At 29.2% G+C, this 27,324-nt stretch overlaps 3 protein-coding genes across 4 annotated transcripts; 1 reads left to right on the top strand and 2 right to left on the bottom strand.

Annotated features, from left to right (window-relative positions):
* Nucleotides 1-6,480: 6,480 nt before the first annotated feature.
* Nucleotides 6,481-9,302, bottom strand: LOC128957379 (lysine-specific demethylase 7B-like). Its single transcript, XM_054303125.1, has one exon. It carries the CDS (start codon nt 8,960-8,962, stop codon nt 6,518-6,520), a length of 2,445 nt encoding a protein of 814 aa, XP_054159100.1. The 5' UTR covers nt 8,963-9,302; the 3' UTR covers nt 6,481-6,517.
* A 6,013-nt stretch (nt 9,303-15,315) lies between these two features.
* LOC128958867 (transcription factor Sox-10-like) lies at nt 15,316-21,175 on the bottom strand. The gene is made up of 5 exons (XM_054304823.1): nt 20,716-21,175; nt 16,835-16,921; nt 16,586-16,684; nt 16,274-16,500; nt 15,316-16,024 (listed from the first exon to the last, which is right to left on the bottom strand). Exons 1-5 carry the CDS (start codon nt 21,048-21,050, stop codon nt 15,369-15,371), a joined length of 1,404 nt encoding a protein of 467 aa, XP_054160798.1. The 5' UTR covers nt 21,051-21,175; the 3' UTR covers nt 15,316-15,368.
* Nucleotides 21,176-25,695: 4,520 nt separating this feature from the next.
* On the top strand, nt 25,696-27,324 carry LOC128957652 (uncharacterized). 2 transcript variants are annotated; one of them, XM_054303457.1, is made up of 2 exons: nt 25,696-26,141; nt 26,248-27,324. In XM_054303457.1, the coding sequence occupies exons 1-2, from the start codon at nt 25,708-25,710 to the stop codon at nt 27,308-27,310; spliced, it is 1,497 nt and encodes a 498-aa protein (XP_054159432.1). In that variant the 5' UTR covers nt 25,696-25,707; the 3' UTR covers nt 27,311-27,324. The 2 variants fall into 2 exon arrangements, with proteins under 2 accessions (XP_054159432.1, XP_054159431.1); XM_054303456.1 differs by having other exon boundaries at nt 26,245-27,324.

Genomic DNA, 27,324 nt, shown 5'->3' with positions numbered 1-27,324 from the left:
TAAAAATGATAATTCATTAAATAAAAGCATTGTATCACACATTAAATGTGATACATTAAAGTTGTTTTTTGTTTGATATAAATTATATACAGAGTATATTTAATGTAGCAAATGTTGTTTTATATTTACTTACATATCGTATTATATAACATTTTTATCTCGGATACAATTAAACTCATATATTATATACACACAAATAATATACCATAAATATACCGTATTATATATGTAATGTAGTAACTATGCTATCAAACCCTGATTTTTTAGATTTATATTTGATATTTAATTCATGTAATTTTTATTCTTTTAAAAAGAGGGTAATATTTGGTTTTAAAATGTAGATTCAATTCAAGTGGCATTTTTTCATTCAATGGCAATTCAATTACGAAATATTGAATTTTCATTTAAAGTGAAATTTTTCCTTTCGGTTGCAATAATATTATGGGAAATGTCTGGTTCTCAGGATTTCTGGTATATATATATACTATCGTAAGGGAATGAGAGGCCTAACCATACATACAAATACCCATACCCTTACCCATACCAGTGCTCAAACAGTGAGATAATATGACATACAGTTTATTACTTAAAACTAACTTCAAATACAAACACACACATAACAAACACTACTAGTTTTAGGTTCTTAGATAGAAAACCTACTTCATGAATGAAAGGGCGATTTTCATTATGGCATTCCCGATAACTGCCAGTGCCATTGCCAGGGGATAGTTATATAGTTAGTATCAATGTGTTAGAGTATGGTGCCAGTGCCCACACCCATATCTTACCATCCCATCCCATTCCATCCCATGCCCTTCTATTTACAGAATCCTCTCTCTTTTTTTTTTTCTCTCTCTCTCTCTCTCTCTCTCTCTCTCTCTCTCTGACTCTAGTTTTCTCACATCATCTAATAGTTTTCTGCCATTATATGATCATACATTTTTGAAAACTATTATTAGTTTATATATACACACATAACTATTTCCGTTTCTCTCTCTCTCTCTCTCTCTCTCTCTCTCTCCACAATAACCGTCCGAAATACACACACTTTTTCTCATATAAATATTATTATTATATTAGCGACAAAAATATGTCACATAATAATAATAAGTATAATAATAATAATAATACATAGAGCTATAAATTGACTTCAAATAATAGATAGCCAAATCATTAGCTTTATAGTGTATTTTATTATTTTTATTATTAATCGCATAAAAAATTTTTGTGTACGCAAAATATGGCGGCAAATACACAAAAGTACATTAATAATTGTTATAATAATAATTAAATAATAATAGATATATAATAAGCAAATTATACGTGAATTTGTTGTATCAATGATACTGAAAAAAGCAGGAAATTTATAGACAACAGTCTATGGCATAGACATTGCAAATGATAGTATCGGCTATTCTTTTAGGCATTTATTTCCTTTTATTAAATATATATTATTTGAGGCATAAATTATAATAACTTTTTAGATATACATATATTTATTATAATATTTTTTTTTTAAAAATAATTTTTAATATATACTGAACTTTAGAAATCAAAAAAAAGTTTTTACAAATTGAAGTGTGTATTTAAATATTCATTTCAATCATTTATTTACAATTAATTTTTTGATATACAACAACAACAATAAAATAACTAATTTTAAATAAATAAAATAAAAAATTTTTCACTAAAGTGGGAGATTCTCTATTTGGTACCAATTATTTAAATTATTTTTTTGATGTATAATTCAATGTATCGTATTTCTTGAGTGAATGAATGAGTGAGTGAGTGAGTGAGTGAGTGTGTGTGTGTGTGTGTGTGTGTGTGAGAGAGAGAGAGAGAGAGAGAGAGAGGGCGTAAATTGTTTTTGTCAATGACCTTATATAAGGACTGATTCTCATGAATGTAGTGTTTATAAGAGAGAAAGAGAGAGAAAAAAATATATATAAATTATTATTATGTGACTCTTATTTATTTATTATTATTTTATATATAAATTTAATTCTCTCGACAAAAAAGGATTATATATAGTATTATATATATTAGCCCAACAAATTACAAATTTCAATAAACCTTTATTTATATTTAATTTATATGTGTATTATAAATATGATATATTATCCACAAAAAAAATTATACAGTATATTGTTTATGGTATATACAATACTACTACTATACACAACAAAGTCATATCAGACTTAAATTATTTTTTAATAACTTGTTTGCTATCCCATACTATAGTATATTTAATAAATTATTATTATATATATACTTAATATATATATATTTTTATATACGTTTAGATTTTCAAAAGATATCAGCGATTTTCAATTGGATGAATTGGAAGTATTTAACATTAAAAATATGAGAGAAAATTAAAAAATCAAGTTTACCAACAATACTATCAATATTAATACTACTACTAATGTACTGTACAGTACATTACAGTACTATTTGGCATAACAATTGGCAAACAAAACATAGATTGAATTATCATTATTGAAATAACCGATTATTTTTTATCGACGACTAATTTTTTGATTGACTGCACCGCTCAGGTAGTATTCAATTGTTTATAATTATAATATTACACAACATATCTTAGCTCAACAACAAAAAATGTTAAGATATGTTATGCACTTCAAAAAAAAAATATTTTATATATTTTTTTCTTATAAAATTAATATTTATTTATTTTTCGTTAATTTCTTATTTAGCGCTTATGTCACACAAGAATTTGTGAATTAAATACTAATACTAATAATTATAATGATATCAAACAAGAAATGAGAAAAAATTTTCTCACAAAAAAATTAATACATATATCTCTTCATTGAAGAATCGGGTGATTTTCATTGACAAGTGCTGAACTCTCTTCCCTATCTCTATCTCACAACTATATGAATAGAGATTTATTTTTGTATAACATGTATTGATAGTGATATATATATATATATAAAGAAAGAAAGAGAGGAGGACCGGTATGGCAGGCATAGCCATAACTAAAAAAAATAAAATTTTTATTTTGATTGAGAATTTCAGTGACTGGATGTGTCAGATGTGATGAGAATAAATGAATTGATCTCTCTCTCTCTCTCTCTCTCTCTCTCTCTCTCTCTCTCTCTCTCTCTCTTGATATTAAAAGTCATATATATATATATATATATATCCTTATGTTTTGGAAGACCTCTTATTTTTTGTTTTAATACTTTAAAACATGCAATACATCAGTATATATATATATATATGGTATTATACTTTTCTATGTACTGTATATCTACTAATCATGAGAGCAGCCTATTTGGGATAATAGTAAGAAACTGTGGGACATTGCCATCGTTTGTGGTAATAAGCACTTCCAACCAATATATCTGTTTGTGTGTGTGCTTTCTGGTCGACCAAATTGACACCTTATTTAGATATCGATATATTAAAAGATCACACAATTGGTATCCTGACGTAAAAGACTGGCGTAGAGACGTCAGAGAAGGCCATTCATAGTCAGCAATATATTAAGCGTCATATTTATTAAAAGGTATCGGAGTGTGTGTGTGTGTGTGTGAGTGAGTGAGTGAGTGAGTGAGTGAGTGAGTGTGTGTGTGTGTGTATGTGTGTGTGAGTGAGTGAGTAGGGGAGAGATAGATAGTAAGGTTTGCCAATTCATACATATATATATATATATATGTATATACTTGTTGCTTAAATGTTTATATAAATGCCTAACACTTACGCATACACACACACACACACACACACACACACACACACACACACACACACACACACACACACACACACACACACACACACACACACACACACACACACACACACACACACATTGATATCAACAACAGAGAGAAAAAATTGTGTTTTAATTTATATATACACTGTGTGTATATATATATATTGCTGCTAACGATCACATGTTTGACGCCCTAATCGCTGGCAAATATCACAAGAGTTAGTGCGAGTGAGTGAGTGAGAGATAAATTAAAAACTATATACAAAATATTATTGAGTATCAAAAAAATATCAAAAATATATCTGCAAAGAAAAGTTTTTTTTATTGTTCAGTTAATACTATTTGCTTTAAAAAGTTGTGTTGTGTTTCAACAGCAAAATAATATATTGATATTGTGTTGGATCAGGAATTTGATTAAATGCCACATAAAGACAAAGAGAGAGAGAGAGAGAGAGAGAGAGAGAGAGAGAGAGAGAGAACTATTTAAAAAAAATTATAATAATATTCTAATATATTATTAATACCCATTGAATTCATTGGGGAAAAACATTTTATTTATTATTTAAAAAAAAATACCAGAGCTCTGTGTGGCAAATGTCTGCTGCGATACCCAAAACTATTTGGCTATTGATAAGTATTGCGCATTTGAAACCATCACTGGCGCTGATCTCTCTCTCCTCTCTCTCTCTCTCTCTCTCTCTCTCTCTCGCTCTCTCTAACCAAACACCACATCCCTGTCCACCAATCTGAAGAAGAAGTTAATTTTTCAACACAACGTTACGGCCAAACGACACACAGATTTGTAAGTTATGGTCAAATAAATAACATCCGAAACTTTTTTTTGGCTGTTTTTGTTTCTGGGGAACCATTTCTTTTCAATACTAATGGTGTGTTTAAACTCTTTCTTTTTCTTCTCAATGAAAAACACTACACATTTTAAAAGGCGTTTTACGTTAAAAGATATATATAGTAAACATACTGTACATATAGTAGTGTTTTTTGGGACTAAAAGTAGAGTAAGAAATGATTTTATAATTTAAACCAGAAGTTGGTTTAAATAACTGCTGAGATTTACACTAAATGTCGAGAGAGAGAGAGAGAGAGAGAGAGAGAGAGAGAGAGAACAATTTGACGCATGAGTTTGGCCCAAGAAAAGTGATACTTTTAGATTGTGATGTATGCCTGTGTGATGTTGTATACAACAGTATTATGGGTTTTGTTGTGTATATTATTATTATATAAATTGTATATAATTTTTCTCTCTCAAGGGGTGGAGTGTCACCAGCAATGGCACACAAGTTTGCTCTGTGGTGTGGTGTATGTGTGTGTGTATTGTAAAAGATCATCAGATCACTGGTGGTGAACAATCAGTTTTATGTTATAATAACCATTGTCTCTGACTGTCTATCCCTCTGTCTAACTATCTATCTATCTGTCTGTATGTCTCAGCCAGTCTATCACTAATGAGAAAAGTCATTGAAATTTAATGTCTCCAAAAATTCATTGTATGTATTATTTTATTTTATAGTTCACTTCATTCATTTTCAGACAATTTTTTTATTTAAGTGATTTTTTTGCTTTTTCTATATCTTGTCGTCTACTCTGTCATTAAAATCAATTATTATTTTTATTATGATTATTATGATGACGACGATTATTATTATTATTATTATTATTATTATTATTATTATTATTATTATTACTGCTCTGTTTTTTTCTACTTTAATCAGATCATTGATTTGTCACAATAGTCATCATCATTCATAGAAAAGTTATATACTTTTTAATATCTAAAAAAATAAAATTCAATGGTTCGGTGTGTGTGTGTATGTGTGTGTGTGTGTGTGTTGTCCTCCTCCTCCTCCTACTACTACTACTACTGTCCTCTCATTTAGTAAATCAGGTATAACTAAACTATTATATACTGTGTGTGTGTTTGTATGTAATTACTCCCCAAAAATAACTTAATTTATAAATTTATAAAAGTTTATACTGTATATACAATATATTTATGTAAACAGTATTTATACTATTATATGTAGTCAAACAACGACACGATATATATATATATATATATTTATAATGTTAGGTAATCAACAAAAATATTTCAAAATCCATGAGAAAATGAGTGCCACTAACTATTGAGCAACACATTAATGGGTGAGTGAACTGACTTTTTTTTAATATACATTTATAAATTATATATATATATATATATATATATATATATATATATATATATATATATATATAATAAGTTTTTAGATTTTAAATATATATATTTTTATAGATGGTTTCGAAAAAAAATTAATGTTTAGACATTTTAAGTAAATACACACATATTTCTAAAGTGTTTATTATTTTATTGTTGAAAAAATTTTAAATATATATATATATTAATTTAGTATTATTTAAAATATTTCGTGTGTGTGTGTGTGTGTCAGTCTGAGGTCACGTAATAATGAAAAAAAGTTTTTAAAAATGATAAACAATTTTTTAAGGCATATATATATTTTAATTACAATAATTCACTGTTTAAGACCTCAAACCAATTGAGTCATTTAATTCAGTTTATATATATTGATATATAAATATAAATATCATATATAAATGGCAGTCTTATTTTTAATTGCATTTTGCTATTCAACTAAAAATTACTAAAAACAATGTTTTTTTCTTTAAATTTATATACAACGAGAAATTTGTTAACAATTAGTTTAAGTTAAGTTATAAGTATATAATAATAATAATAATAATAATAATAATAATTGGTTAACAAAGTCTCTTCATTTTCTTCTGGAGTCTTTGTTTCGCTGTTTTTTCTCCCTTTTTGGACACTTTGCGTATTACCGATTGATTACCGTTACCCGAAGAGGCAGTCTTTGATTGGCCACCGGCGGCGCCGCCACTATCTAGTAATGGACTGTCCATCGATGATGTGGTCGCTTCGACAATGTCTTGAGGTTCGATAACTACTTGAGGTTTCGCCGCTGGTTTCGGTATTGGTTTTGTCTTCTTTTTCAAATAGTGTCGCTTCTGTTGCGGCATATTCTCTAGTTTTGCGGCCGCATTGGCCAGACTCGTCTCGACCACCGAACGTTTAGCGTCCCGCGACTCGCGCGGCGCTTTCGGTATAGCTCTGATCTGGACCCTGGCCCGTGGTGTCCACGCCTCGTCTTTCGGTACATTGAGGCCGGCAGTTTCGGCATCTTCATCCAATGGTGTTTCGATATCCAAATAAATGTAATCGTCGTCCTCTGGCCGGCCTTTGATCATACTTTCCACTTCTTCATCTAATCCATTGTCGTTGGTCTTGCGTTTCCTTTTATTCGACTTTTTATTAGTGGATAAAATCTGTCGATTATCTGATTTTAAAATCTCGGAATTTAAAATATTGTCCATAAAGTTCGTATCGGTATCTTTAGACGACAATATCTCTTTAGCGCCGACTATCGCTAACTTAAATTTTAATGAGCTTTTGGCCGCCGAATCCGAATCGCTTGATTGCGATCGCACTTTAGTGGCCGCTTGTCGTTTGTCGCCATCCATAACCAATGGTTGGTCAGTGTCATCAACTTCTTCTGTCTTAATATTTGGTTGCTTTTGAGGACTACTTGTATTCAGCGATGTATTAGCCGTCGTCGTCGGGTTTGTCGAATTCAGTGATCGATTGTTCGACGACTTAAACACAAATTTCTTATAAGGTTTTCCTCCTTTCTTGCCTAATGGCTGTCCCTCTTGTATTTTGATGGCTTTGTTTAGAACAGTATTCAAGTCTTTGATTAGTCGATTACAATTGAAACCTTTCGGTGATAACATCGACACCTGGTATTCATTTTCGCTCTGGTTTTCGTAGTCTTTGCTACTTTTCAGCCAAATTCTCAGCTGAGGTACCAATGCTTTGACACCAGCTATCAGATGCTTCGGCGGTCGCTTTTTCGACAGATTATCCTGTAGTAGCTTCAAAACGTTAGGCGCTGCGTACCAATGGGTTAGCTCGAAGAAAGGAAACTGAAATTTGGACGGCGTTTGGATCCGTTGTTCCATTTCACGAATAGTCAGCTGTAGTTCAATGTTCAGACTGTGCAAGAAATTGCCGCCAAAAACTACCGAATCTTCGGGTGTATGAACAGCGTGTATCCAACCGGTCGGTATGAACAATGTTTGGCCGGCACTCAGACATAGCCGATAGCATTGGCTATTGCCGATTATATCGGGTAGAAAACGTTCATTTGCCGTATCGCTGGCCATCCATTGTTCGTATTTTTCAATATTTTCTTTTGTCGGCAATATTATATAAAACACTTTTTCGCCGCTCAGTATGTGATACCAGACAGAAGTACCGCCGAAGTCTATATGAAAATCTGTATACGAGTCCTGCATCGATACGAGACAGTACTTCGACACTTGAGGTCGGGCCTCGACAGGAGGCCAATAGTTTTCGACCCAACTCAGTTTGTTGACAATGGCCGGCGGCCTTACTTTGGCCGATAGTGTACTGTTCGAACTGACCTCCAAACTAATACAGTTGTGAACACTGGTTCGGTGATCGGGACCGACATTAAACTTGTCGACAAACTCTTTGATCTTCATTTTGATGTTCATCTGGCGTCTGACGTCAATGACATCTAACTCGAAGTCCATCGGATAGTAGTCTAATAGGCTTTTGTAGGTAAACTCGCCGACGGCCGGCACAGTCAGATCTAAACCGTCCTTAGACTCGACCAGAATCGGCACCTTAAAGCCGCTGACGAGTATCTCCTTCAGTGTCAACTGTTGACCTCTCATACGCTGAATAACCGTCGGGTTATGTTTGGCGTCGGCAAACTTCTTGTTCCGCAAATTGGTTACAAACACTTCGGTACCCGCCTGTACCGCTTTGGTGGCCGGATTCGGTTCGCACCGATTGTGTCGCCAATTGTTTGTCCACTGTTTCGGCACTGTTTGCAAACTATTGTCCATCAGTTGGCATACATTGCAGTAGTATTTGTCCAATTCGTCGGCCTCGTACTCGTGAACATTGACACACTGGCCGTGAAACCATTCCTTACAGTTATCGCATTGAATGCAGAACTGGTTGGCTATGAATCCGTGGCCACAAACGCACAGTTGTTGTTGTTGGTGGAGGTGGTGGTGGTCGGCCTGACCCGAGTCGACAACATTAACAGAGGAGAAGGTAATCGGGTCACCACCGATGGGGGTCATTGTCGACTCCATCAGTGTCTGCGAGTGGATGTAAATGAGTGACTTATACGGTACTACCGACTACTGTGATGGCCACTCCAGTCAGTGAGTGTTAGACAGCGTGCGGACACCGATTGTGGCCATCCATTGATTGATTGATCGATCGATTGGTGTAAATAATAATCGTTTGATAAACAAAACCAATGAATAATATAATAATAATAATAATAATAACACAAACACACTGTCTGTCTGTCTCTCTGTTTGTTTGTTTGGTTTGAAAAATCACTGAAAAAAATGGGCGAAACCTTAACTCAAACACTCAATTGAACCGTTCATAACAACTGTTACGCCGCCAACTCATTGTATATTTAATAATATTATTAATACTTTATATTACAGTATATATTGAGACGTTTCACACACACACACAATGCACTGACACACTGTTGCTGACACCCACTCACCCGCCACCAGATGGCTGGCAGTGTACTAAATAATTGTTGCTTAAAGTTTATAGATACAAAGTGACCCTTTTTTCCAACCCCTGGGCCCTCCCGACCCCCGACCCCCCGGTAAACCAATTTCGGTAAACTTTTTTTTTTGGTTTTGTTTCATATTGTTGTTATTATTATTGTTTTATTTAATTCAATGATTGATCTAATGATTGACAACAAAACAAGGTATTAATTATCACCCACTCATGTGATTACAATGATTGTGATAAATGTGTTTTAAAATGTATTTTATTTATTTTTTGTTTTTTTTTTAGTTTGTTACGCATACGGGGGTAGTTTTTTTTATAAAAAAATTATAATATATTTAAATACTTGTAGAACATATACATGTATTTATTTTTATGTTTTGAGCATGATCAATTTTTTTTATTTATTACTACATTTTTTCTACAAGTCAAACAATTATCTATAGTTTGATAATCTATATAATTACTTAAATGTTTTAAGTAATTAAAAGTTTAATTAATTATAATCTTAAAATGGACATTTATATATATATAGTACAGTACTGTATATAGTATACATGTTTTGGTTAATCAGAAAATAATAATTTATTTTATGTGAATCAAAAACATTTGATTTTAATAAAATGATAATAATTATTATATAGATATACAGTGACCAAAACTACCGGTATATACATATACAGTAAGTGTGTGTGTGTGTGTGTGTGTGTGTGTGTGTGTGTGTGTGTGTGTGTGTGTGTGTGTGTGTGTGTGTGTGTGTGTGTGTGTGTGTGTGTGTGTGTGTGTGTGTGTGTGTGTGTGTGTGTGTGTGTGTGTGAATGTTGTTTAATGCATTTTATATGATATATAAAAATTATCTTTAAAATGAATCATTTAATTTATTTTTATCATCAAATGTACTCAAAAATACTAATATGTATATAAATATAGTATATTGGAGTTCATAATTAATATATGATTTTTTTTGGAGTTAAAAATGTGAAAATTTTTAGACCCAAAAAACAAATTTGTCTAAAAACATGTGAATTACATAAATATAAACTTTTAGATTTTTTTTACAAACATAAAGATAAGCTTAATATAAATATTACATTTTTTGTATGTATTTATCACAAATAGTGTATATGTTTTTTTCATATTAATATACGTTTTATTGCTTTTAATTACTGGTATACAAGTAAAACATTTTATTAGATATTGGGATCACTTCCTCAACATTAAACTTCATTCACAATGCAATGTACTAAATGACAGATTGTGTACAAATGTTTTATTTTTTATTTTAAATATACTAAACAAAAATTGTATTTATAAAAAAATTAATTATTACTGTTTTTTATGTTTCAGGTAAATAATATATGCTCTTAATTAATTAATTAATTAATTTTTTTAATAATAATAATAGCTTACTTTTTTCAGTGAATTGTTTTTTTTGTAATAAAAAACAACAATACAATAATATTGAATAAAACATTTAATATTCAAATGTTTCTTTCAACTAAAAAAAAAGCTTAAGGTAAGAGAGTTTTAATTTATTATAATTATAATATATATATATATATTTTAAAATTTAAAAACTAACAATTTTTCTTTATTAAATGTCCTTAACTTTTTTTTTAAATGTTATATAATATACTGTATATTATAAATTCAATCAATCAATTTGTAAACATTTTTTGGCAATAGTAATGATTGAGAGCTTTTTAGAGAGAGAGAGAGAGAGAGAGAGAGAGAGAGAGAGAGAGAGAATATAATAAAAATTCTGTACAATATATTATGATATTTCCCATCTCTTGTCAATTAGATATCACGTTTCAGAGGTTTCATCCAAAAAATCATTCATTTATTATTATTAGTAGTATTTTCATCGAAACCGATAATAAAAAAAACTAAAGTTTTACTACTCTTGAAAAAATCATCGAAGAAAACACATCCGGTTTCCAAAGTTTTCAAATAAATTTTTTTTGTTTGGTTTGATATTTCAAAATCAACACCCAATAAGACTTCAAACAACTCAAATCATATGATAAAAATTTTTATGACATTAATATTTTATCATAAAAATGATGGATATTTAAGCTCACTCTCAAAATGTTTGCATCAATTAAACTTAAGACATATTATATAGATATTTCCCTATTAATTACTATTTTTTTGATAATTTTTTTCAGTGACTAATTTTATAATTTTTTTTAACAGACCATCTCAAGAGTGTATGTTTTTTGTTAAAATATTTACATTTAGATTATCTTATTTAATAATCTTATATTTGTGTTCACATTTTAGTATTAGATATGTATATATATATACAGTAGATATATGACATATACTATATATATATATATATATATACTTATATTATGCATATACTATGTATGTTTTCAATTGATTTGCTTAAATAATTTTTAAAAAGCCTGAGAAAATATTTCATAAATTTCAATATAAATATATTGATATTTTTTCCCCTAAACATACTGTAAATATACTGTATATTCAATCAATGAATTGATAAGAAGTCAATATACAGTTAATATTTGTAGTAAATGTTTAGATGAATCCCCATTTCATAATAAAAATAATTATTTATAAACTAATTTTACTAATAAATTAAGTAGATATTTAGTGTATATGTTTTTTTTTTAAAAAAATAAATAGTAAATATGTATATTATTAATATATATTTTTATTTATTATTAACAACAGCTCATATAAATAACACTTGTATTAATCATTAGTTTTAATATTGTGTTTCATATATACTATATATTTTTATTTGCGCCCAAATAAATTGAAAATTTATTTTTTCTGCAATATATTAATATATATTTTTTTGTGGGTAAAAATTATTAATGAAATTGAAACATACATACAGATCAATGACAACAGTATTGAATGACTAACTTATTGGTGACTTTTTTTCTCTCACTTTTTTCTCCCCCAATATTTCAGTAGACAACCTAATGGATCATCAGTTATATATATATGATGTTTAATATATATATATATAAGTATATAATATATTTATTTTCAAAATGTAATTCAATACTACTATATATATATATTTGTTGTATTAACCACTTATATGATCCGCTTGTCAACAGTGAGTCTAACAGTTTTTTCACTTTTTGTTATTTTGTTATAAATAATATTAATATTATTATTATTTTTCTCCCTTAAAAAATGAGTTCAACAACTATAATACTTTTCTCATTTACAACGATGACGATAAAATTGTATAATATTAATAATAATAATTTATTATTATAATTACAGTATTACATCAATAATTATGATAATACTAATAATATTAGTTTTTTTAATGTCATATACCAGATGTAAGCTTTCGTTTCACATTTGCATTTCGCCCATCAAATCAGTGTTTGATTTTTTTTTTGATTTTAAATATATATTTAAAAAAATTATTTTATTTATTTAATTTAATGTTTTTTAAATAAATATAATATTAAGTTCCGGACCTCTCTTTTCCACTTATTATATGACAAGTGATAAGCGTTTCGTTGAAAAGATTTTTGTCAACATTTTTCTGTCTGACTGTCTGTGAGTCTGTTATGTTGTGTGTGAATACAGACAAACAAATTGGTATATATTTTGTTTGAGTAGTTTTTTTTGTTTTGCATTTTTAAATTTACATACAAATTAAATCATAATTAAAATTCCTGCCAAAAAAATTATATTTATATTATTTAAAAGTTTCTTTTATTTTTCTAGGAATCTCTCTCTCTCTCTCTCTCTCTCTCTCTCTCTCTCTCTCTCTCTCTCTCTCTTTATCTGTTTGTCTGTTTCTGTGTATATAATAGTTATAATACTAATAATAGTATCATAGATGACTTGATGTTTTATTTTCTCATTTTACTAATGCAATGGTGCAATATTTATGTAATTTAAATGGCTGCATGTGTTTTATTATATATAAATATATTATTGAAATAAATATGCATATAATCAACAATGGATATGTGCATCATATCTGCAAAATATATATATAAATTAAGATATCATATATATTTGTATATATACGAAAAAAAATTTAGATAATTATTATGTTTTGAATAGCATAAGGTTTGTATCATTTTATATACACATATATATATATATGTATTTAAAAAAATGTGTATATTTTTTTATAATTATCTTTTGGCTATTATTTTCCATTAACCAACACAAACATTGCATATACATTGTATATGGCTACTAATAATAATAATAATAATAATAGCGACACAGCAGCACATGGATGATGAGGACATGGATTCAATTATTAATATTTTTTATAATTTTTATATATATTTTTTGAAATGATTGGCCAACAAAACTGGTTTTCACAGTGATTTTCCAGACGTATTTGAAATCTGAGATCATTGTGAAAGCTGTTTCTGTGGTCTTTCCCGCAACAAATTAAACAATTATTTTTAAAAAAAATAATTATATAACTATTAAATAAAAATAATTGTTTAATTGAATAACAAAATTAAACAATTTTTAATCAATTATCTAATTTATTTTTATTTATTTATTTTTCGTTGTTGATAATTTTTTAAAAATTAATTTATTAAATTGTATACTATATATATATAGCTTATCTAACTGTATATATTAAATTAGTTTTTTAAAAACTATAATTGTTGTTATTGTAAAATGTATAATAAAGCTATAAATGTTTAATATTATTAAACTTTTTAGTTGTTATTTATAATTTATTAGTTTGTTTTCTAATAATTATATTTATTACATCAAAAATTATAATTTTCATCAATAACTAATAATTTTTACAAATCCTAACTATAATTTAATTTTTTTAATGTATCTTAATGTAAATGTAGTTTTTTAATGTTAAATAATTTATACTTTGAAACTGATGAACAAAATGATAAAATTGTTTAGATTTAAAGTCCGAAAAACATTAAAATATTACTGTAAAATAAATTTCTGGTGTAAAATAATTTTGATTTTTAAACAAATTGTACCTCAAAACGAAAGCAATAATATTTAGTAAAAATTAATTTAATCATTAAATTATTTGCTTTATTTGCTTTATTAATTATGGACTAAAAATAATTAATTAATATAGTATTCAAATATGTTTAAATGCACAAAAAATTATCTATTTTCAAATAATATTTAAAATTTAAAATACATAAAATATATATTTAATATTTTTGAATAAACTGTTTTTTATTAATTTTAAACTAATGTTAATTTTATCAATTATCAAATTTTTGTTTATTAATTTTTATTATTATTTACTTTTAACTACAAATAATCAATTTTTATCAATTTAATTACTTTTTTAAAAGAAATTACAAACTTTATTATTAAATATCATGTGACTATTATTTAACCTAATTAATTGAAAATGTGAAAATAAAATTGCATATTAAATAAAGTCAATTAATAAAATAATTAATTATACAAAATAAACTTTGTCAATTTTTTTATGTACTCTATGAGTTTTATTTAATGTAAAATAAAATTTAATACAATGTTTAATTAAAATAAAACTTCGATAATTCAATAAATAAATCTTAAAATAATGTTATAAAATAAAATACGATACTAATAAAAAAGAAATAATAATAATAAATTGTTTCAAATAATATATATTTATATAATTAAATGGATTTTTTATATAAGAATCTTTAATATATATATATATATATATATAATTAGAGAATATTCTTATTAATCATTTAATGAGAAAAATAATATAATGAATAGAAAAAGTCTTTTTTTTTAATTATTATTCACAGAATTTGATAGTTTTATATATAATTTTCTCAAGAATTATAACCAATTTATTTTTTTCTCTTAAAAATAAAGTTATATAAATAATCTAATAGTAATAAAAAAAACTTATCAAAGATAGCTAATGTTTTTTTCTGGTGGGGGAGGGAAGGGATTATACTGTATTCATACACAAAAAAAGTTTTCAGTTATTCAACTGTAAGGCCATTGCAAAAAACTGGTACCATATGAGCCGTGATTGGCCAGTGTATAGCTCGAGTATGTCGGATATAATGGGTTTACACCTACACAGTGGTCGTATGCGGTCATCTGTTGATGGTCTACACCGGGTGCGCCAACAATGTTCCGGTTATACACCGAATGATGTGGACTATCATAGCCGCTGCCGCCGTCGGCTAATGTGTCGCCGCCGCCGATTGGTTTGCCGGCGGCCGTGGTTTGGGATTTGTTGTTGGCATTGTTAGTATTGTTTGTACTATTATTGTTTTGATGGGATGTCAAAAATTTTGTCGACCACGCATACATTGCATTGACCGGCGAATTGTTGGCCGCCGCCGAGTCCATGACGGCATTGGCGTATTGTGCAGATGACGCCACGTTCATCAGCGGCAAGTATTGGTCCAGTTCTGTTTCGTCGATGCTGGTCATCACTTCGGTAGTCAGATTGCCGACGTCTACGTGACTAAAGTCAATAGAATGGGAACCGGGAGGTCCACCACCACCACCACCAGCAGCACCGGCCATTGTCTGGTGATGTATAGGAATATGTTGATGTTGACTGTGCTGGTGGTGATGGTGATGATGCTGATGATGTGTTGTCACATTTGGCGGCGACTCGGAGGCTGTACCTAAAAATAAGCAAACATATAGTATATATAAGTTTATATATGATTATTGTTATTATGATTTTTTTGTGAATGGGATATTCAGTTTCGCGTCAGTGATCACTCATTGAGAGTATATATCAATAGCTAATATCTTGGTGTTGATGTTGTCATAAGATATTGTCATAAGATGTTGTCATAAGATGTATATACAAGACATATATATATATATATATATATATGATATACAGTATATGATATATAAATATATACCTATTTTTGTGTCTCCCGTTTCCCTCTTGCGCTGCAAACAACTCATATCATTGGAAGGAGTGTGCGGTGGCGTCAATGTTAGGGCACCGGTGTTAGGATTATTGCCATTTCCTGAGCTCATAATAACATTTGTTTGATGACTTACGGCGGCGGCAGCGGCGGCGGCGGCCTTACGGTTCTGTTTGAGACTACTTTTGGTCTCATTTTGTGTATCTTTTTTATTTTTACTAAACAAAAAAAACAACAATAATTAGTAATGAATAAAAATTTAATGACATTTTTAAAAAAAATATCATTTAATTGGACACTAACTTTGTTTGCGATTGTTTTATGCTTTTTGTTGTTTTGCCTTTGATTAGTGGTTCCGCTGATTCGCAACTCTTGTTGCTCTTTCGTCTTCGTGGTTGATATCTAAGAGTAATTGATTAATCAATTATTTAAAAATATATACAATATTTGTTTTTTTTAATTTTAAATTAGATATATTCATCAATCAATTTTTTTGTTGATTTTATTTTTTGGTTTTTTTTAAAAAAAATAATTATGACAATAATATCATACTTATAGTCCGGGTGTTGGCGCTTATGGACCAGTCGTAGCTTTTCTGCCTCTTCGACAAAGGGCTTCTTGTCCTCGTCGCCCAACACTCTATAGTAGTAGTAGTAGTAGTAGTGGTAGTTATTAGTCAATTAGACACTTAATTAATGATTATATTTTTGGGGTTTTGTTTCAAAATTGTATTTTTCTGTTTTTTTGTGTTATAGTGTATATTGTATGAGAATTTACCGACAAAAAAATGTGCTTATATTTACTATAACTTAAATGTAATGCACTTTTTTTGTTTGTTTGTTTCTCTAAAAAAGATTACACCAAATATCATATGACTTAGATTTGCTGAATGATAAGATTTTTTTTTGCCTTAAATTTTTTTAATTTAAACTAAAAGATTATCTATGAGTTTTTTTTACTACTATAATACTAGTAGTAGTAGACATAAAATAAAAATAATAATAATAATAATATTTTTTTAATATTCAAAATTATGATTTATATTTGAAAAATTAAATGATAAACGTTTTGTTTGATAAACTAATGAAATTATTATTATTAATAATAATTTAGATCTAATTTTTTTGTCTCCTATTAGACACCAATAGTCACGTAGTATTTTGATATTAAATGTAGTTTTTTTTTCGTTTGGCACCAAAACAATCATTAAAAAAAATTTAGATTAATTATTATTTATCTTTTGGTGAGTAGAAAATGTGAGAAAAATCTAAAATACTTTGTGTGTTATCATATATTTTAATGAAATGAGAAAAAAATTATAATTTAGATATCAATTAAATAAAAATAACTGAGCGATGATATGCTATACCCTATACTCTCAACCCATAAGTTACACCAAAAGCTGTTAAAGAGCTGAAACAAAACCTTCAAAAAAATTTCGTTTGTTTTTTTAGATTTTGTATTAATAAGCAAATTATATACAAATCTATACGTATTTTCTCACAAATTAAATAAATACTAAGTTATAGACAAAATAAATTAGATTATTTTGTATATAAAAGATTTATATGATTACTAAATGTATTTTTTTCTAACTCTACATTAGTTTATAATTATTGTTTTTGATATTATTTAAAATTATTATCTTCAATAACATATATATATAATATATAATTTATTTATTTATATTTTTGCACTAAAATATCGTGATCTATAAAAAAAATATAGTTTAAATCTTCTATTAAAAAATATTTTTTATCATATCAAAAAACTAATGTTTTTATTATAAAAAATTTTCTAATATATAAATCAAAAATTGACCAAGGATTTTGTTTATTACCAATAATTTTTGTGCTAATAGTTATATAAAATGATGCAAAACCTGATAAATTATTGTTGATATAAACCAATAAAAATAACATTTATGTGATATCTATGAAAATTGTCAACAATTTTTACTTTAAAAAAATTATAAATTATATTTTTTCTGAGAGAAAGAGAGAGAGAGAGAGAGAGAGAGAGAAAGAAATTATAAATAATAATAATTGCTATTTTTAATGTAAATTAATTATATACAATAAATAAATCATCAAATAATGCAATAGTGAATCTAATTGTGCAATATTAATTGCAAATACTAAATTATTAAAAATTAATTTTTTTAAACTTTAAAGTCATTGACAATATAGTTTATATTCTAATTTTAGATGCAACATGTGATATATATATATATATATATATATATTTAATTTAGTTATAAATAAAAATTTATATTTAGTATTATTTTTTATATATAAGTATTTGTATTTGTAAATGATTTTACGGAACATTTATTATAACTATTTATTTATATTTTTTTGTTATAAATTTTTTTAATAGTATTTTTTTAATATAAATTTGACAATATTGACAACAATTTGTCGATAAATATATTTATATATAAAAAAAATTTTAGTAAATATTTTTAACTACAATAAAATAAGTAAACTATTAGTTAGTCTAGTGTTGATTATTATGGGTTTAGTTTTTTTTTCTCTCAGATAAACTGATTTACGGCTCGGACTGATTAGCACTGGGATTATGTGCTGAATCTTAGATATTATATATAGTTAACCTTATATTCAAACAAAACATTGTCATCGTTTGATGTAATTTTTCTCATTCATAATGATTTTATAAAACTATTTTGAAAATAATAAACAAAACAAAAAATATATTTATAAAAAGTCACATTTTTTTATTAATATAAATATTATTAATATTTTATGTATTTAATACTAAATGTGTAAATCAATGACACAATATTTTTGATACTAAAAATTTGTTTTTTCCGTCAAAAATTATTATATAATATATAAACTAATGAATGACTATCTGTACAATGTTTTGCTGATAGAGTGCATACAAGCGAGAAAACTTGCGGTTAAAATCAAAATAACAAAACATTAATCAACGAAATAAATATTTTGAATAAAGTTTTATAAAAATAAATACAAAGAGAACCAACTATTTTCGCTAAAATAAATGCTGAAAAATCTAATAAAATAAATATTTAATATATATATATATATATTAATAATATGTACTGTATATGTAGTACATTATACTGTATGATAATATTTAGCATTATAGCAAAATATTTTCAATTCAAATTAACACCACACACAAACACACACACAATTTACATTATCTTAATTATTATTATTATTACTATTATTATTATTTAAGTTTATTTATAAATACACTGGTAGAAATTTGATGAACTTGTAGTATATTTTCTACAAATTTTGCAAAAATAAAAATTTCTGTATAAGATTTAAGATATTTGCATTTTTGCAGTTACACTATATCTATATACTGTATATACAATATATGTTACATACGGTATGTATATATATGTTCAGTATATTAGGGAAACTGTGAGTTAATTTCACGAGACACAGACCAAAGAGGACGTCTGTAATGACCCCAACCTAATAGCTATGAAGTGGACCGTACTATAGGATGTTATAGCCCGTGAAGCGCTCACTTCCCAGTTCTTCTCATTTTTACAGTAAATAACTTAACATAAGTGTCGGTCACATCAAACAGGGGATACCGACAGATATATGTATACATACCATCCAATTGATATTGATAATAGCAATAGTAATAATAATAATATTAACTTTTAGTTTGTAAACATTTTAGCAAACAAATTGGTTTTCTAGTTTTAAAAGAAAAAAAATACTAATAAATCAATTTGTATCCACTGAGAGACCCATCATTCTTGAGTATCACTATTTTCTCTATCGATAATTCATTGAGACAACAAAAAAAGTCACAATTTTGCAGATAATTTACTAAATAATATGTTTTATTTATTTTTGGTCATCTGTTAACACTTTCATTATACTTAAACATACAAATTAATTACTTAAACACAAATATACAGAATATAGAATATACTGCAACTTATACTGTATATTAAATATAAATAATATTTAAATAAATATACTAAACAATATAAAATACAATATATATAGTAAGCAATTTAATAATATTGTAATAATTATAATAATAATATAATTGACTTTGAACTAAGTTTTGATGTATTTTTTTAAAAAATTAATACAATATTTATTAAAATAAAAAACCCAAATCAATCAACCAATCAATCAATTAATAAATTAATTGATAGATAGATAGCATTTAAAAATAAAAATATATCAGAAATACTGTGTGTATCATAACTTCTTAAGTGTCACATAAAAAGTATTGATAAGTGAAAAGCGTTTCATCAAAGAAATAGGCTATCAATAGGATATATACAGTATTATTGATTATATTGATCGGTCGGCACTTTTCATATATTATAAATATATATATTTAAAAAACATAGTAAACATATCGGTGTCAAAAAACCACACAAACACAGACAGACAGACACATACCTCCATAGCTGTCCCAGTGTTTTGCTTAGTTCGGCATTGTGTAGGTGCGGGTGCTGGTCGGCCAGTCTCCGCCGGGCTGCCTGAGCCCAAACCATAAATGCATTCATCGGCCGTTTTACATGAATTTTCTGTTTGCTGGCTGAGCTCGGCTTTGTAGTGGTGGTCACTAGTGTCCAGTCGTATCCCTTAAGCACTCGAGAGACGGCATCACAAATGGATAGCTTATCATTAATAATATTATTATTACTATTATTAGTATTATTATTATTATTCACAGATTTGTCGTCTTTATGAATGATATGATTGTTTTCTGTCTTCACTTCTGTTTTGGACATATTGTGTGTGTGTTTGTGTTTGTGTGTCTGACCAGAGATTTTTTAAGGCGATATTTATCCTCAAAAAAAAAACTAAATGAGCGCTCAAAACATCAAATCATATCATAACAACAAAATTCAATGCCTTCCATACCATTACCATTAGTACAGAAATATCATCTTTTTTTATCGGGTATGGACTGTGCGCACCACTATTTTACATTATAGCCTTCTAACATATTGTTTGGGGCACTTCCCTAAGTGTGGGGCTTATATTACTTATATATCGTATTGCTTCTCCTCATTGGACTTGCATTGGAAGCCAATCCTATATTATGGGGGAGAAAAAAGAGAAAGAGAGAGAGAAATTGCAAATATATTTATTGCAAATATTTTATGTCATATCATATTTTTTTGGAGTAAAATTTTTTTACTTTAAATATATTTCTTAATAAAAAAAATATTTGCAAAATAAACATTTTTGTAATTAATTTTAATAAATTTCATTGTACCGTACATATGATTGATTCATTAGAATTAGAAAATCTAAATTAAAAATTTACTATTAATGGCCCAATAATATAATCAACTTTCTCTCTCTCTCTCTCTCTCTCTCTCTCTCTCTCTCTCTCTCTCTCTCTCTCTCTCTCTCTCTCTCTCTCTCTCTCTCTCTCTCTCTCTCTTTCTCTCTCTCTCTCTCTCTGACATTACATTTAATTTCAATTCATAGTTATAAACTAGTAGTTGTGATAATCATTTGTATATATAATTAAACAAAAATATCGTAAAAGTCATATAATTTCCGTTTGCAATGAGTGTCTGGTTTTTGCGGCAAATCTAACGCAGAGAAAGAAAGACAGACAGACAGACAGACAGAGAGAGAGAGAGAGAGAGAGAGAGAGAGAGAGAGATGATATCAATAGATAAATCTAATGCTCCGAAAAATTGTTTTGATATTCAATTGACTTCAATATTATAGTTGCCATTGATTTATAAGATTAAACGGATGAAAACTACAGAGAAAATCGGTTTCTTTATTATTATTATTGAAGGTTCAGATCGTTCAGCAATCACACCACCACTACTACCGGGAGTCTGTATGTGTGTGTGTGTGTGTGTGTGTAGGTGTGAATAAAGTAATATCACTACAAACTAATCATATATCTTGTAAAATATAATATTATATATAATTTTATTTTAAGCCGAAATTGTTATGTCGATAGTGAGAGAGAAAAATAGGCTCTTTAGTTGTGAAAACATTGGTTATTGTAAAACGTGAAACACGGGTCTAATTTTGGGGTTTATCTATAAGGCTATGTGTGTGTACTATCTATACCATATCATCACCTCCTCAATAGACATAACCTCAATATATATATAATAGATTGTTGGATACAAATACTATAATCAAAACAAAGACACGCTCCGGTGTGCCCTGAATGGCACTGTCCTATTATGTGATGTCTACCCCCACCCCTCATAAATTGGCCGCACATTTTATAATTCTATGATTAACCAAGCGGCCGCCCCTCTAGTATTTTCAAAAATTGATATATACTGTACACACATATTATCTAACACAACAATAACTTGGAAAATCAATTGTCCAAATATTGCCAGTTTTGAGGGGGAATATCATATCATATCATACATTATAATTTTCCACTTTCCATGAGTTATAATTTAAATAAGATGATATGGTAATGGTTAGCGGCCAAATTAGAGAGAGAGAGAGAGAGAGAGAGAGAGAGAGAGAGAGAGAGAGAGAGAGAGAGAGATTTCCCTTAATTTTTTTTATTAGACTTACATTTTTTTCGATCGCTTCTACACTCACACACACATACATACATACATACATACATACATATCCGTATAGTATCATCGTAGACAACATTCCCATGAAGTTTATAAATATATATATATATATACATCAAGTTTAAGATTTTTTGTGAGCTAAAAAATTTTTTCGTCGAGTTATTTGATATGTTATCACATCGACGACTAACACAAAGGGAGAGATCAAAGAGAGAGAGAGAGAGAGATCAAAGAAAGAGGAGTACTTGTTATGATACTTATTGTTACCACAAAAATATATATACTTTTTTTTAAAAAAAAAGAGAGATAATACCACACTATTAGTAGAGATTTTGGGATTTTTCAAAGTAGGTGTGAAAAAATGTTTGATTAAAGTATTGAATGTTATTTTTATATTTTATTTTTTGTGGTGTAAACTATGAAATATAAATATGAATGCACCGAAAAAAAACTGGCAAATTATTTACGCAATTTTGTTGGCGAGTTATAATAAACATTTTTATTGTATAAATTGAAAAAAACTAGTTATCTTGTCATAAGTAATTCAACACTTATTTTTTGTATATATATATATATATATATATATAGTTTTTTTTGGTATAATCTATGCACTAAAATAAAAAACATCTATTCATTATTATTAATATATAATTTATAATATTTACAATGACTACTAGTATTACATAAATTATATTAAATAGTTATACAATAATAATACAGTAGTAATAATAATAATAATAATAATAACTATAAGCAATAGTTTATGTGATTGTCGGTAAATTACAATCTCTAAATGGTAACAAAATATCTTAATAATATAATAATAATAGAGAAAAAAAATTGTATATAAATATGTCGCATGGGTCAGTCGTATTGGTAAAGGCCACAGACATAACGGACGAATTGCATTGTAAGGGATGCCGACACCGCCGACACCGTCACCGCCATAGCCGACGGTCGACTCCCTCTACGCCTTCACAGTAATCATATTACTGCTCATAACACAGTTATGCTCTCTTGGATGCATTGGATGCCACATATGCTTGAAGGTCCTGTCCATTGCTTTTTTTAGCCAGTGTTTTATATACTGTAGATATTTTATATATATACTGTATATATGAAGAGTGAGTGAGTGAGTGAGTGAGTGAGTGAGTGAGTGAGTGAGTGAGTGAGTGAGTGAGTGAGTGAGTGAGTGAGTGTGTGTGTGTGTGTGTGTGAGAGAGAGAGAGAGAGAGAGAGAGAGAGAGAGATCTAGTGACTTCCGAAAAAAGTGCCGAATAAATGTTACCATTGATTCACCAGAAAATCTTATTTTTAGGTATCTCTCTCTCTCTCTCTCTCTCTCTCTCTCTCTCTCTCTCTCTCTCTCTCTCTCTCTCTCTCTCTCTCTCTCAGTCACTCACTCACACACATAGCGTTGTACTCTCATTATATGCCGTGTTTTTGCTGAACCTTTACTAATGGTTATGAAGACACAGTGTATGCCATTCAGCACAACCATATCATCCATTTTTTCCGATGTGACACATACTGCACATACATATTATTTATATACCGTATATATACTATAGAACTAATAAATTAATGTCAAAACACGACATAACATAACCACAACATAATGTTTTTCAGAACCTATATCTATATCTTTAACTCCCAAACCTCTCTTTCACTTAAAAACATCCAATAAGTTTTGTTGTGTAAAATAATGTTTCGGTTTAATACTTTAAACTACACACTAGTATTTACTAACTAATCGTTTTTAATACATTCATACATACAAATAGCTCACTCACTCACTCAAAAATGTTTGGGGGAATGGGATTTAGTCGTGAAGTAATCAACACAACAACAACAAAAATCATAGTTTTTTTTTTTAATTTTAAAGTCATAGTCAAAAATATTTGGGCAAAACTTTATGCATAGAGAAAGAGAGAGAAAAAAGTAAAAGTGTTAAAGAAATGAAATGTGATTTTTTTTTGTATGTGTTTTGTTTGGTTGTTAAATACTATATAAGATATTATGGTTTTTATTATAAATAATAATAAACACACAATATTTTGTCTGTCTTTTTCAAACTAATATATATATATATATATATATATATAAATCTATATACAGTATACGTAATGGCATTTTTCATATGAAACTTTTTAGCGATGAAGAGCTGCCAGAAAAATTGGAGTGAAAAAGCCAGAAGCTGTGCCAAACTGCCAGTGCCTATGCTGTAGCTGTACTATGATGTGTGTGTGTGTGTGTGTGTATGTGTTTCTTACAGGCATTGGCTGTCACTGATTATGTACTCCCTGAGCGCGCCGGCTGAGGCTGTGCTCTCTGGGCTAGAAAATACTGTACTTACGATACTTGAACTGTAAATGTTGTGAAGCAATAATATATTCAATATATATATGCGAAGCGATTCTGGATATTCATCGTTGGTTAGACTACAGTGTGATATACAGTATACATATACGGTATATATATATATATATTAATATACTGTATATATACAGTATTAATATATATACATTATATATATGTATACATATTTGTCTCTATCAGTTAGTGATAGAGCAATACCACAGAAAAAAAGTTATAAACAATTTGTTATTACTTTGGAAATAAGTTTTTTTTTTAAATAAATTTCTAAACACTGTTTAATAACTAAAGTGTGATAATAATAATAATAATATTAAGCTAACTATCAGTGAATTGTAGAAATGAAAAGTTGATTACACGCAACCATATCTGCAATAAATTTTTTTCGCTAATTTATTGCCTAAATATATATATAATTTATACATATATATGATATTTATATATATTATAAATAAGTGTTGTTTTTGTTAAGAAAAAAAACTTTCAAATGAACTCTTCAAGTGAATCACGAGGAAGTTCCGACTTTGGTGTCAACATTTTGACCGCCGGTTCCGTCAACAACAACAACACTGATCTGGCTTCGGTTACTCAGACCGCTAGCCACGCGTCGCGCAACACTATATCGATACAGTTGGCAGTGGCCAGCGGTTCGGTCAATAAGGGCGCCAATGCATCGCCAGTGGAAATATTTGAGTCGAATCCGGCCATTCAGGACGCCGTACTCAAAGTGCTACAAAGCTACGACTGGTCGCTAGTGACCCGAACCAGCAAACAGACACCGACGGCCAAACACAAGACACATGTCAAGCGGCCAATGAATGCATTTATGGTGTGGGCACAGGCAGCCCGTCGGAAACTGGCCGAACAGTACCCGCATCTACACAATGCCGAACTCAGTAAAACATTGGGAAAGTTATGGAGGTTTGTCGGACACACTTAACTACTACTACTTTTATGGCATCCATTGCCTGCGGTTATTGTTATTAAGTGTTTTGTTTTTTATGTGATTTTATTATTGTTTCAGTAGAGTCCTCGGAGACGACGAAAAGAAACCATTCATTATTGAAGCGGAAAGACTTCGCTGCAAACATAAGAAAGACTTTCCTGAATACAAATATCAACCGCGAAGAAGAAAACCAATGAAACAAATGTCGTCATCGACTCATTCGTCATCTTCGGCAGCGCCGATGTCGTCCACACCGACCAGCAGTTATTCGGCACAACTGAGCACCGAAAGTGATCATTCGGTTAGTGGCCGAACATCGGAAACTAGTAATACAAATGAGACGCCAATAATAACAGCTCAACAACAACAGTGTCGATCCAGTCCTAGCAATACATCGGTGGCCGATAGGATTTGGTCGTCACATCCGACCGAAAACATGTCTCATCACAGATCGTCAACGATTGTCAGTAATCCAGACCGTGTCTGGCCTTCACTGTCCGCCGAAACCGGTCAACACTGTCGAAATACTGACAGAGTGTGGCCTCAACTACACACCACTGATACGAGTCAACACTACCGGCCGAGTCATACAAGTGCCGGCGATCGAGTCTGGACTCAGTTGCAAACGGAATCCGATCAACACTGTCGAACAGGTCATCCAAACGCATCGGACAGAGTGTGGCCATCGTTGCAGATCGATTCGGGCCAACATTGTCGACCACCTGGACTGACCAATCCGGCCGACCGAGTGTGGTCTACGCTGCAAATCGATTCGGCCCAACACTGTCGGTCATCTTTATCCAATTCGACTGATCGCGTATGGCCTGGACTGTCGCTGGAATCGTCGGGCCAACACTGCCGATCCACGCTCATGACATCAGCCGACAGAGTTGGCTGGCCATCGCTGCAGATCGACTCGGCCGCTGCCGCCGCACAACACTGTCGATCATCGTTAAGTACCGCCACCGACCGGGTGTGGCCGCCATCGATTCCCACCGAAACATCTGCCACTGTGTGTAGACCCAGTTTGACCAACAGTACTGCCGATCGGGTTTGGACTAGTCTGCAAAATGAATTTGTAGGCCAAAACTGTATGCCCAACAGTGCCGCCGACCGTATGCCTAATATGACACACCATTGGTAAGCGTTTTTTGATAA

The sequence above is a fragment of the Oppia nitens genome, unplaced genomic scaffold (genome assembly GCF_028296485.1).
Source record: "Oppia nitens isolate AA-2021 unplaced genomic scaffold, nextdenovo-longstitch-racon4-pilon3 scaffold3_pilon_pilon_pilon, whole genome shotgun sequence".
NCBI classification, from domain to species: domain Eukaryota; kingdom Metazoa; phylum Arthropoda; class Arachnida; order Sarcoptiformes; family Oppiidae; genus Oppia; species Oppia nitens.
Note: the sequence above shows the minus strand (reverse complement) of the source record. Positions and strands in the feature narration are given on the sequence as shown.

Excerpts from the sequence above, each read along its gene's own strand:
- LOC128957652 (XM_054303456.1), top strand. The coding sequence starts at position 25,708 with ATGAACTCTTCAAGTGAATCACGAGGAAGTTCCGACTTTGGTGTCAAC. Across the intron at positions 26,142-26,244 it reads ACATTGGGAAAGTTATGGAG|TAGAGTCCTCGGAGACGACG; the intron begins GTTTGTCGGACA and ends TTATTGTTTCAG.
- LOC128958867 (XM_054304823.1), bottom strand. The coding sequence starts at position 21,050 with ATGTCCAAAACAGAAGTGAAGACAGAAAACAATCATATCATTCATAAA. Across the intron at positions 16,685-16,834 it reads CGCCAACACCCGGACTATAA|ATATCAACCACGAAGACGAA; the intron begins GTATGATATTAT and ends AATTACTCTTAG. Across the intron at positions 16,501-16,585 it reads ATAAAACAATCGCAAACAAA|TAAAAATAAAAAAGATACAC; the intron begins GTTAGTGTCCAA and ends TTTTTTGTTTAG.
- LOC128957379 (XM_054303125.1), bottom strand. The coding sequence starts at position 8,962 with ATGGAGTCGACAATGACCCCCATCGGTGGTGACCCGATTACCTTCTCC.